At 35.0% G+C, this 14,151-nt stretch overlaps 1 protein-coding gene across 5 annotated transcripts in view; it reads right to left on the bottom strand.

Annotated features, from left to right (window-relative positions):
* PRDM5 (PR/SET domain 5) overlaps positions 1–14,151 on the bottom strand; it is an 86,970-nt gene that overhangs the window by 14,679 nt on the left and 58,140 nt on the right. For 3 of the 5 annotated variants that reach the window (XM_040584135.1, XM_040584144.1, XM_040584149.1), the window contains one exon: positions 4,606–4,691. In XM_040584135.1, coding sequence (XP_040440069.1) covers positions 4,606–4,691 — 86 coding nt within the window. Of the gene's footprint in view, positions 1–4,604; positions 4,692–10,498; positions 12,674–14,151 lie in introns of those variants that run through there. The other 2 variants (XR_005826425.1, XR_005826424.1) reach the window with 2 other exon arrangements.

Below are 14,151 nucleotides of genomic sequence, written 5' to 3'. Positions count from 1 at the left end.
AGCTACTTCACAATTTTTCTGGCCAAAAGACCAGACTTTTTTAAAAGATATTTACAAGCATAGCCCTTAAGGGAGGGTGCTATGATTACGTTTATTTTCACATTACTGGGCTTAGCTGATACAAAAACACCTTCTGGATTTATACACCTTGTTATTTATTATTTGAATAATTATTTTACATGCAAGAATAAATTTCAGAATAAAATGTTTGTGTAGGAAAGGGTAAGAAAAGGAATAGCCACCATCCTTACAATCTTTTGAAAAGTCAACACGTCAGATGCCTGAAGAGAGAAATTTCAAGTGTGACTTCCTGGCTTTTCTTGTTCTTAGAACTGACAAAAATAAACATTGGCAAACACGCTACATTTTTTATTTCCCGATCTTTAGTTTTGTGTTTGTTGAAAAGGCCTAAGATCATAGAACAAGTTAAAGTGAATTAAAATCACGTTGAGGAGTTTCAAGCTTTTTCTGCACAGGTATAATCTTTCTTCACTGGAAATGTTCTTGCATAGCACAGTTAAAATACATCTCCCTTAGTGTTTGTATTCAGCTCAGGTGTGTGCTTTTGAAGCACACTTCCCAAATGTCCCATTAGTGTGCTTTGGTGCACATTTTCAAAATGTTTTGGACTGCGTAACCTGGATTCCTTTTGAGAAAAAAATAAACCAGAAGGTTTAATGCATTCCAGAGAGTGCTATTGTGCATTCAGTCCATGGGACCATACTCCACAATCTGCAGTAAAACCCTTGAAAAACATCAGGTCCTTGGCACCAACTGTTTCACTTTACATACCTACTACTGCATTCCTCTACTTGTTAATATGAATTAGACCACTACTAGCCTGAGCACTACAATGTGACTGCATGCATTCACTTCAAAAAAGATACATGTGAATCACTCAGAACTTTCAGTTGTGCTTCTACTGCTCTTGGTTAAAGACCTGAAACACTCAAAATTGGTAATTCAACTATCAGTACTACATAGAAATATGTTAGGCTATCAACCTCAAAGTAAACCATCATAATACCTAATCACCTCTACAAAACAGAGTAACAAGACAATCTGACTAAATGAGCAAGACTGTCAGAGAATTGCCACCACCGCCTCCAGCAAATAGCTTGCACCTGCTTGAGGGTAAAATGGTAGCACAAGAGAGAACACCTCTGGCAGTGACAACAGACCTGCTTGGTTTTGAAGCACATGGCATAAAATGTCAGTTTTTCTGCACCTCAACTTTGCTAGCATCCCCGTGTTCAGAGAAACTCCAAGGCACATGATACTGACATTATCAAACTATTATATAACCTATATACTCAACAGCTGTTTTTTTCTACTGAAAGGGTTTTCATTGTTTTTCCTGTATATTTTTCTAGATATTTTTCTTTCAACACACTACTAAATTAAAAACCATGTATAAACACCACCAAACACACAAGGATCAATTATTTAAGTTTTTCAGCGTGTCTTAACAAGATCCTGAATGTCAACCACTACATTCCTGACAAGCATCAACCTACTACAAACATTAAATAAATCTTCATATTCTTGCCAAGCACACAAGTGCTCTTGTAAATGGTCTCTTTTCAATTTACCTCTCCATATTTTCTCTCCCCCTCTTCCTTCTTATTCCTTCCAAATACCCAAACTCCCTTCACCACTCCATTCTCTTTCACTTACGTCTGAATCGCACCACCTAAAATACATATTTATTCCCCTATACCTGTACTAATATTGACTCATCTGAACAATTGAACTACAGCTTATTATCCTACAGTTCTGCATGAATAATGTTTTGCAGAACAGACACAGCATAAACACTTCTGACTTTAAAATCTATGAAAGTTCTTCATAAACTTTGCTCTGTTCTACTGTTTTTATTAATACTATTAGTCAAATTTTTCTCCTCTCCTACTAAAACTTTAAAATTTTTAGCTGTCCACTTTATTTAGATATTAAATAAGGTCTTGAAGTGTGAGGAAGAGGGAAAGTTGGGAGATGCAAGACTGTAGCAACAGGCTTTGGTTTTCAAAATTATTAGTAATGTTAACATTATCAATATTAATTCTTATTACCTCAAAGCAAAAAAATTTTTTTTGGAGCTTTGTAATAGGAGTAGCATATAAACAGCATGACCACAAAAAGAATCAAAACGCCAAACCAAGGCCTAAAAGCATCACAGTGCCTGCATATTTTAATCCTCCAGCATAATCTTAAAGTTTTTGAGTAGTCTGCTTAGCATACTCCCAAGAAAAATTGAAATATAATGTGTTCAGATCTAGATGATCATGACATCTCAAGTATATGGAAACACTCATATTACATTCAGTGGGAACCACACTTACTTTCTGTAAGGATGATATTTTGACTACATGATACAGCAGAATATTTTATGAGACGTTTTAAATTAAATGTTATTACGCTCTTAGTGCAATTATGTTCTTAGCGCAATAAAAAAATCTAATTACAACATCTACATATATTAAAAAGGAATCTCCACTCTGTAAAAATCTGTTTTCCTAACTCTTCCCTTTCCTATTAGCCAAATAACAAACATTGGTTGAATTGTCCTTTTATCATTCATAATAAATAATAAATTATATTTATATATATAAATATAATAATTATTTTCTTTTTCGTCCTGTTTCAACATTCAAGTCCTCAGTTTGCCTTTCAGTCCAATTTTATATAAGCATTTTGCAGGCCGCCTGCAAATTTCAGTCTGGTTTTGGTTTGTTTTTTTTTCTTCCATATAACACCGGCAGAATATGACGAATATGGGAATATATGTAAGCAACAAGTTACATAGAAGCAGCATGCAACCAAACACTAAATACATTTCAGAGCATAGCTAAGAGCAAGAAACATCCCAAGAAAACTACACTCAGCTAAAGAACAACTATAAGTTTTCCATTCAGTACAATTAAAAATCTCTACTTCAAAATTACTTTTTTTTTCAATTGTTAACATAGTATTTATTATCTGCCCTCTGTGGGTAATCAGGACCTATGCATACAACTGAAAAAAAAAAACCCACCCACAATTATCAACGGCTTTTCTCCACCGAAGTACTGCTTTTTCTAAGACTAGGATATGCAATCCTGCTGTAAATTACTTATCAGTTAATTTACAGCTTTTAAGCAATGAAGATAATGTTTGTAAAGTTCTCTAACCTCACTCATGAGCATGGATTTTAGAAGAAATCATCACCTGGTATAAATCAGTACATCAATGGAGATACATCCTTATGGGCTCTAAAGGCCTATTCTTAACTCTTTTTGTCCTCTTTTTTCTACAGAGCCTGGAGGGTTTGTTGTTCTTACTCAAACCGTGTGACAAATCAGGAAAACATTAAACTTGGCACTATTTCAGAGCTGGTCTTGTTTACCACTCCTCCCACTGACAGCCATGAAGAATATATACATGATAATGAAATTTCTCCTAGTGCAAAAACAGTAATATGGGACAGTAACAACAGAAAACAATTCCTAGCACTTCTTAAAGTGATTTAACAGCTGAAAAGAAGGAGAAACAACTAACAACATGGAACTAGCCTGCTGCCAATGAATCACCATTAACACCGCACAAACTATTAATTTACTTCTAAAGTCTGGGGTACTCAAGACCTAGGTAAAATGGTAGAAAATTAAACATTTTTGATCTTATTTTGAAAGCTATTCTTTCTGCAGATTTGCTTATGGAGAGTACTAAATTATCACCCTTTTCTACTTCCAAACAGATAAAGAACTTTCTTGGTTTGGCCTCAAGGCTGCCTTGACTGCTGTAAGCAGTAACAGCTCCCAAGGGATTACTAGCAAAAGCTACAGGCTACAGTATACTTCTATTTTTTTCATTTGCTTTCTTATGGTGGATAGGGAGGCCACAGGCAGGTAGTATATGGAATGCTAGACCAGCCTAACCTGGAGATCTCCCTTTAGTAAGGGAATTCACATCTGGCAGTTTGAAGACAGCTCACCATCTCTTTGCTGGCTTAGTGAGGCCAAGATCTCGCCTTTGTCCTCTAGTAAATACACACACATAATAAGGCTCTCCCCTGAAACAGGGAACCTTTGTGCTAACTGAGGTTCAAGGTTCAAAAATAATCTTCGCGACATATGCAATTTGCCTTCTATTTTGCCTTCAGTTGTTGAAGCCATTTTGCAGCTTAATTTTTGTCATCAGTTACCAAAGAGCAGCTGCTACAAAAGCTCATAGTGATTGGATTTTAAGAAGACAGTAAGAACCAAAGCACTGGGTATTGAATTTTCAAGAATAGTGAAGCCTTTACAGAATTGTTTACTCAGTAAACAATCACAAACATTGATTTGTATCTCGTAAATAACCACAGGTTAAAGGAACAGTTACTTTATACAACATACAAGAAATCTAACACAGAAAAAATAGGTCAGTAAGGGAGTCATAATTAGAATTTCACAAGTTAATAACTTACATCTTTGCCTCTTATTTCGATAAGTATAAAAAATCTTGATTGGTATAGGCTAATCTCTACACAAACAGTAATTATTTACTTTTCTCCACATGTGATTCATAGACAATCCTCAAGTAACCATAAAAACTGAGCTACACTTATGCTTATGTAGGACTTACCCTTGTGTGGGTGCGAATATGCATCTTCAATCCATCATTCTTGCTGAAAGCTTTGTCACAGTAAGGACACTGGTAAGGACGCTCACCTGAAAACAAGGCAGGCATTAGAATCAGTATATGAAGGCCTTGCAGCACAGTTATTTCTCCAATTGAGGTTTTTCTGGCCTCGTTTTCACTCAATTCAAACAAGAAGAGATCTAAGCATTAGAAAAATGACAAATAGAGGTCCACCTCAGCAGGATGCAGGGCTGGATGAAAATATTCCTCTTTGCTGCTTGATTCTGTTCTAGCAATACATGAATACACACAGAGAACCTTGGGGTGGGGGGCTGGGGGGGAAAGAAAGAAAAAAACCCAAAACACCTACTGCCCTTGCTCAAACACATTCTGCAGTGATTTACACATGGTCACTTTTACGGTTAGGCATTAACTGCTCCCAAATATTTCTTCTATTTCACATCTGGTCGTTATTAGAGCCCTCTGGGTGTCAGAATCCCAATGAAATATAAAATCTACTCTTTTTTTAATGCTGTATCTGAACTGTGTTAGAAGCCAGTTAATCAAAAGTTTCTGCAATTTTTGTGTTGCAATTTGTAACTGAAACAGAAGCAGAACAATCTTAGCATCTCCCTTGCAGCATCCTGTATCTTAGAGGTATTTAGTGTAATGCTCCGTTAAACTGGTATCATTTAGCATAGATTTTCTGAAAGCCATATTAGTGTAATGTAGATACTGAGCTATTCAGAATCACATGAAGAGTTTCTAAGCTAGTTCCATAATTTGGAAGAAGTGATAAAGCTTTATAATTCCCTAAGGGCTTTTTAATTCTTAATGCTTTAGGCAATACACTGGAACCTGAGTCTATTGCCTCTTTTTTTCTGTACACAATGCTTTAAAAGCAAATGATCCGGCTGTTTCTAGTACAAACACACAGTTCAACAAATATTTTCCTATTAAAAAAATCCTATTTGTTCTATGTAATCATAACACTGAAGGTGTAACAAACCTTTGAAAATATTTGTTAAGCAAAGTCTGTTCTGCTAAGACAATGCACAGCTTTCTGCTCATGAAAGAATCTTTGCATGTATAGAGAGGTTTAACATAGTCCAAATGTCAAACACTCATTAACACTCACACTCATTCATGGAAAATAGGTAAGGAAGATTAACTACATTTTACACTTTAGAAGCCCCCAGAAATATTTCACCAATATGCCAAAGATCAGAGTGCAAGAGAGTGGCAGTAACAGAGATAAACATTTAAAGCTTCACAGACCCTAGTAACAGGAATATTCATCTTGGAGAAAGGAAGTCTCATCTCTCTTCTCATCTTTTCTCTACATGAGGTATTCCCCCGTGATTGCTCAGAGGGAAGATACTGGAAGTTTCCTTTCTTGGAAAGAAGATGTCAAAGGATCACAAAAACTATGTAACAGGGACAGCTGACAGAAACAGCTTTTTAGAAGAACCAGCTATGATTACAGTACAGCTGATCAGTTGATAGTCACTGTAGTACGTAAAATCTCCATATAGTTACAGGTTGTGTAGAAGTTTGAGGGCAGCTGAGATTAAATGGTTATTTAAGTAAGGGGATTTAAAAAACCTACTTAGTAGATAGACTGTTTTGTCATTACTGTTTAGATAACTCTGTTAATGACAGCAGCAAAACACTGTGTAGCAAAGTATTCGTGAAATACAAATATTTTTCTTTCTTGTGTTCTGCCATCTCTCAGAGAGCACACTTTTGTGAATTTGGCTTTTTTTTTTCCTTAGGACGATGACAACTATCACTGTGTTATAGCTGTGTTTTCGTCAAGCAGTTTGAAATATGATACTCTTATGACCCTCAGTGTCTTTAATCCATGCCTTCGAAATTCAAACACTCCCAACAGTTGTCAGTACTCAAATATTTAATTAATTCAGCTGACATTTTTATGGTTTAGGGCTTTTGAATGTAGAAGTTAAAGTTTCAGCATTTTGTAAGCAGATGAGCGTTGACAGGTAGGAGTTGTACCCCTCCTCCCTCTCTCCCTCATCCCCAAGTCTCTTTAAAGCGTAAAGACTTTTGCTTTCAAAGGATGGTTTGGAGTTTGTCTGAAATGGATTAACTGTGTCCTTCAGAAATTAACCATTGAGACATGGTAGCTGATGGGTAAGGCTTTGAAGAGCTTTCAGCAGATGCCAGTAGAGGGCAACAGTATGACTTTGTATCAACATGTTAAAACTCTTCCAGCAGTTGTTACATTCTGTGAATTTTCAAAAATCTCTGCGGTTCCAAAGAATCCAGTTTACTATGTAACTCAAGATTGTGAGCTCTGACTTAACATTAATGCTTAGTGACATCCTATATTTCTGTATAAGAAATATATGGATATTTATAATTTTTTTTAATAAATAATAACTTGCATTTAAAAATTTAAAAATTTTATCTGTGAAAAAGAGTAAGATTCCCCTCATTTGACATCAATCTTGTGAAAATATATAACATCTAATTTTAACTAGTTGTTTGGAATCCCAGTGAAATTAAGGATAAAAGAAAGTTAAGATTAATTGCTCTCTGGAAAGGGCCTAACTTTGTTGCCTGTCTGAGAACTGAATAAACTGCCTTCACTCAAAGTATCTTTTTTCTCTATTTACTCTATCAGGAACCTAGGCAACCAATTCAGATTAGATGTTTGAACTTACAAGCAGCAGATTTTGGCAAGATTATTATAATCCTATTTCTTAACTTCTCTATCTCTAGTAAAAATTAACTTCTCTCCTTGCTTCATAACTAGATAAACTAGGCAAACATTATTCATCCTACCAGTTAGTTGCTCATAAAAATGATCCAAATAATAGAATCATCAATGAAATTACTGGTGAAGCAGGTATTCCCCAAGAGAAGTCTTATATAGTCTATCCCACATGAAGTCCTGTAAGATAAACAGGAGCAGTGAATCCTTTCTCCAATACCGTGATATGTAAATGGATGAGACGACATCAGAAAAAGAACAGATTTGAAATAATGCATGCTAAACATATTCCTCCTACACACGGTTTGCTGAAGTGCAATGTCTTATACAGAACTATTGCCAACGTCCACAAATCAGAGGGTTTTGTGCTTTTTGTCAAAGTTTAGAATTGTCAGTAAGAAAAACTGGACAGCAAGTATGATGTGATGAAAGCTCCTGGGAAGGTGACATTATCCATCAGTGCTTTCACATTTGTCCCCAATGAAGCAAAGACCACCAAAAATCAATTATAAGCATCAGAATATTAAACTTCAGATCAACTCATGCACAATAAATACTTGCAGATTTCCAGATGTATAGCTTCTTTGATCAGAAAAGGAATGGATCTGTTACAAGGAGATTAAAAGGAAAAATGACTAAGATGAGCAAGTGAAATGGTGTTGGAAGTTGTTTATCTATCTCTTTCTCTAGTCCTCACAAAAAGGAGATACTAAACACCAAAATGAAAGGAAGCTATTTCCCCTACAACAAATTACAATTTCTTCTTGGATTTACTGCTAGAAGCATGCTTATGAGACATGGTGTCAATGTGTGATAACATCATACTAGGAGGAGGTGCACCCTAGGTAAAGTTGTTGATGCCAATTAACAATTATGCCATTTGCACTCTACATTTTTATATAAATCTGTTTTTATATAGAAATACATATAAAACATAGAAATATATTTATGTTTGGAGGCAATGATAAATCCTTACCAGGGGTATCACACTGAAGTAAATCTGTGCACTGTTTTTTTACTGTGATGCCTTTTCAATGCAGTCAATGGTAGAGTAAGTTTTCAAAGGTATTATTTACTATTTCACAAAGTGAGGGTTGTTTCTTTTTTTAAAAATCTAATTTATATTTAAAAATATGGGGGGAGGGGGTGGGGGGGTGGCAGCGGCGCAGGGAATATTTTAACTTCCAAATACATTACGCAGCCTTCCTACCACTTCACATTTGGAAAATATCTGAAAAAAAAAAAAACACCTGACCTTCCATGTTCTTGTTTGCAACTCTGACATGAAACCACAACTGAGACTATGATCCACATTTTTCACTAAAGCATTTCACCAAGGCTTTCTACTTTAGTACAGTATCAAAATGCAGTAGGCATATTAAACATATCTTAATTTGACAGCTTGTCCAGTTAACATGACCAGAAGTAATTTTGTGAATGCAACAATAACCAAGAACAATTGCTATCATTAAAATAGCAAAACACTCAGATAAGACAGACATAATAAATGCTACATTTACCCTCAAGTTACACCTGACTGTCATGTCCCTGCTGTCCAAGAACAAACTGCTCAACACATTAATGGTACTACTGTACAAATAACCCCAAATAAATAATCCTTGGATAAATTGCAGTGGCTTTAATATAATGCAAAGTCTAGACATCCTACTTCCAGATTCTGTATGAACAAACCCAAAGCTTTTAACATAATAAAAATAAATTTAATCCTAATACAGGGATTACAAAAAACAATTCCACAATTGAAAACCATATGGGATCTTGATCTGAAAACATGTCATGATTGAACCGATACATTTTTTTTCCTCAAGTGTGTACATGTCTAGCTTGTGATCACAGCACCTACTAGACCTTAACATAGCATTAAAAGTTAAACACCACATCCTTCCATTGCAGTTCAGCTAAGGATGGACAGCTTCCCACAAGGCATTTGCAATCAAAGGTGCCGTAAGGTAGTATTTACAATGAGGTTAGCACCCAGATTTCCCAAACTCACATACCCCTGCCTGGGAGCAAAACTATTAAACAAAGCCAAATACACATTAGTTCAAGATTTCAGTGACTACAGCTAGACATTTAATAGAGAATTTGAGACTAAGTAATTCAAATTAGTCATATGTGTTGCTATTTTCATACTGTACTTTGTATTCCCTGCAGCCAGTTTAGCCACAAAAAAAAAAAAAAGCTGATTACAAAATCAGGCTGATTAAACACCAATAGTAGTGATTACCTTGAAACAATGACCTCAAGTAAGATCAACCAAATATGTACTTTTCAGTGACAAATATATGCCCATCAAATGAGACAAATGAAACATGCAACAGAAAAAGACTCCTGAAAAAGACTGTTACAATAGCACCTGAAAAGACCAGCAAACCAAAAAAAGATGGGTCAACAGCATGCTGAAGTATGCATTTGATGAACTACCACATTCAGTTTTAGAAGCAGTCTCAACAGAACTCTTTCAAACGCTCTACAGGCATTGCTTCTTTTTCATTCTGTTAAATTTGGAGTCATATTTACTGTCCCCATTCCCATGCAGCTTTCTTGGTCACCTGTATATAATTCTCAGGCATGTTTATTAGCCTTCATGTACAAATTTCCTGGCTTTCTGTCTCTATTGCAACTGCTGTATTAAGGAATAAAGAATTTGAATTATGCAGTAAAATTATCAAGGCGGTTTTTTTGTACTTTTTACTATTTCTATGCTTGGTCAGTTGCGGTATTCAGCACCAGTGGTCTAGGTCAACATGAACATCAGGAAAAGATCTCCAACAGACTGCACTAAATGTCAGATCATGTGCAGCGTATGTAACTAAAAAGAAATAGTTTTCTTTGATTTTCTTTACAAAATTAACACATAATTATGGCAATGTGATCCCTCAGAATCTTCCACAGACCATTTACCACCATCTAAACATAGCTCCTTTTCAGATGTTGAACTACTTATTACAAAGTATTAGAAGATTATTTCTTAAAAAAAAATTATATCTCTCTCTGAGTGTATTATTTTAAAATGTCGATTTTCAGAACAGTTATGGTAAAGTACAATCCTTTTTAAAGGTCTAACTTAAAACTGGGGTAGGGAAAAGGGGAAGAAGGGAGACTCTACACAACTGTGGTGGAAAGAAGGCAGTTCACCTGCGGAGGAATTTGGAGGCAAGGGGGCCATCTGGATCACACATGCAACACCCCGTACCAGATGATCAACAGGGCAGTCCAGAATGGGAATTGCAAGAAGGCTTTTTTAGTCAGAGATAATCTGGTGTGATGACAGCATTCAACAGCAAGTAAGGATGGGCAAAAGGTTAACAGATATAACAAAATTATAATCTGTGACATATGCTTTAGAACACTATCCGTTCATATAGAGCACTTGACAGCTTTACACATTTATCCTCAGCCGCTGTTGCTCTGTATATGGTGTTCCCATCAAATTAAAAAGGAAGTTTGTGTACAGAATTAATTTAATACACCTTACAAGTATCTACACCACACAAAGTAACCTAAAGATACACGGAACTGAATTTCTCCCATATGAAAAGAACTTATTAGGAATTAAAGTTAAGCTAAATAGTAACTCAAGGAACCAAGTGAGTTCAACAGAACTTAACATAGAAAATGCCAGAAAATCATTTATTGAGTGAAGATTACATATTCATACTTCAAGAAAATACTCAATAAATTTCACCACCTTGGTGTTGTACAGCACATCAAATGGCCCTTGACAAGACAAACACTTCTTCAAAATATTAAATTACCTCTTGTGTACAGGTGACAGTTTCTAGATACCAAGTAGCATTTTCAAAAGCATTTAATACCTGAGGTCTCTTAAGCATTTTTATAATTTTGACCAGGAATTCTAAGAAAGGAAAAAAATGGGAGAATAATCAAAAAGCTTGGCCACCTGCAGCAGCTAGCTGCTCTCTTTATGACACCTGGACTAGTCTTAATCTGGAGTAGACAATAAAAACACTTATCTGGCTTATACAAAATTCTGACCTGCCTGATTTTCAAACATTAAACACTCAAAATTCAGCACTTTAGAAGGTACAACAGTATCCACACAGGAGTAGCTTTCTCATGCCAAGAACCAAGCAACTTTATGATCTGAAAGATAAAATATCTGTGAATGACAGCTGAGACAAGACCCAGAAACACCAAATATACATGTAATTCTACAGTCACAGTCAGTCAGATAAAGAAAGTGATACCTCTTTGACTGCTATGAGGAGAACAGTCCTGTTGCCTCAGGGAAATGGAAAAACAGTGCTCAGGTATGGGTCAATTAGAGACATTTCTTACACATTATTTACTTCATTTTAACCAATATTCAAACCTGGCAGACTCTGAAGACAAGAGATTATTTATTTTTCTTTGCTGATGATTAATAACACTAAGTCTGTGTATTTGTGAATTCTTTTTAACCAAGCTCTAATACTTGTGTAAATTCCCAGCACAGGGAAGAATTAGAATCGTTTTTATGTGAATCAACCAAATGCATTTCCCATTCACTAAAAATGGTCACATATTTAATAAGAAAAAACCCTCAACTGTTACTCTTTTCGAAACCAGATTGTTTTAACCATTTTTTTCTGTTAATATTCTTTCTTAGAAGTACTTAGCTATGCCTTACTCTTTGAGACACAGAAACGGTATTTTCACAGCTGAGAAGTTTATTTTCTAAGAAGTTTGGGGTTTATTCAGAGAACTCAGATTACCTATAGTTGAGACCAATAGTTAAAATGTTTGTCCTATCTGGTCCATCAAAATTATCTTGATATAATTGAGGTTTTAGTTATTTAGAACTAAATGGATCATAAAGACTACTAAAGGACCCTACACAAACTAAGGCTATCTGAATCTGTACCGTAAAACCCTAAACTACCATTGTTACTTAGAGTTTCTCATCAGTTCCACAGTAGTATTAAAACTTTAGCCACAAATAAAAACCCAACACACTTTAAAAAATAAAACAGCTTCATTCTTTACATCTATCAGTAGCATTAAGCAATCTGATTTCCCATTAACATCTATGACTTCAGTGAACTCATCATGACCAACCAAATCTTTTAATGTATATGCATTAATCAATCCATAATTCATTTGATCTAAAGTTGTCACTAGCATTCAAATAATCTATCCTTTTAAGAACATTTCTTCCTTCATGGAAGCAGACAACAAGAAGCTGACAGCTGCATGAAACTTTACAGGTATTTCTAAAGATTTAACTGTTGTCTGGAGATAAATAGGACAATGATGTATAAACTGAAAGGTTTAGAAATGCAGAATCTTACCTTTGAGGCCTTCTGCAAGCTGCATTTTAAATTCAGTAGATAAAAGAGAGATCATTTATAAGTTATTGAATAGAAACAACCTATCTGTAGACATTTCCAAGCTGTTCACTGACTAGATACAGATATATTTTTTCATATACGTCATTGTGATAAGAGGAAGTTCCTTCAAGCCTTCCTTTTATCTTTTTTTTTTTTTTTTAAATATAAGAAAATATAAATTACTTAAGGTAATTTGCCAGACAATTCACTAGAATGAGGATCCTGGATGTACATTATTTCTTACATACATGAATAAACAGTTGCTTTCTTAGCTATTAAAAGTTCGGAGACATATTTTACACAGTAAAAAGTGAAAGTTACACTGTACTTCAATTCATTGCTTCCTTCGATTACTTTGAAGTATTATGTTCACAAATGATTGAACTACTGTTAATAACCAAAGATTTTTATTGTAATTCCACAACTAATATTTTGTTTGTTTACTCAGGAATTTTTACAGGAAACTTTACAGGAAACTTACAGGAAACAAAATTTGGACCCAAATTTTTATACAGTTGGACCTTAAACATTATTTTAAATATGCTCAAATGCCTAGTTAATCCCATTGTAGAAATGAGACTACAATGGCAAAGTTAGGACCATAACATCAATGCAGAGGATGACAGGCATATCAAGGCGGCAATCAGCACCTAAATGTATAAGGGACAAGTATGAAGAAATGTTTTCATGAGCTTATAAAACAGTGTTTAGTTATGGAAATTGCAAAAGTAAGTTTAACTGTGTTGACACAAAGGATATGGAAGTCCGTGGTCCGAATGCTTTTTGCTGCCTTATTGTAATCTCTTGGTATTATCTTTTACTCACGTATATGAAAGCAAATTTACAAAGAACTTTCTCAACTCATTCTTACAAAATAAAGCTGCTTTTTCCACATACCAGAGAACAGAAATGTAAGAATGCCACATTAAGTCATGGCTTTTAAATGGCATAGAATAGAAACATTAATCTTTTCAGAAAATGTTTTGGACAGATGTGAACTCATAGTCATCTTACTAACTTTTTATCAGGACTTTGACTAACTGTGATGGAAAAAGCAAAGTAAGGTTACATTTTAACCTATATTTGCATGTACAAGCAGTTTCTAGAAGATATGTATGGTCATTAGCTGTCCCTCACCTGCCCCTGGTAAAAGGGAGTAAGTAAAAGACAGCATAGAAATGATAGAATTACAGTTAAAATACTCAATTCTATTAACTCAAAAATAAATTTACCTGCAAATATAAACCACCTCACAACAACCTGCATTGCTGCACAACTTGATGTGCTACATCCCAGCAATGGAGGGGATTAGGATACAACCAATTAGGAAAGTAATGCTATAAATATCAGACATAAAATGCATGTGTGCAAATATATATATTATATAAGCATACACAAATACATATGCACACGCATACACAAATACATATGCACACAAACACACACAGAAGATGGCAA

This window comes from Falco naumanni, chromosome 1 (assembly GCF_017639655.2).
Source record: "Falco naumanni isolate bFalNau1 chromosome 1, bFalNau1.pat, whole genome shotgun sequence".
Taxonomy (NCBI): Eukaryota; Metazoa; Chordata; class Aves; order Falconiformes; family Falconidae; genus Falco; species Falco naumanni.
This window is presented reverse-complemented; position numbering and strand designations above follow the sequence as displayed.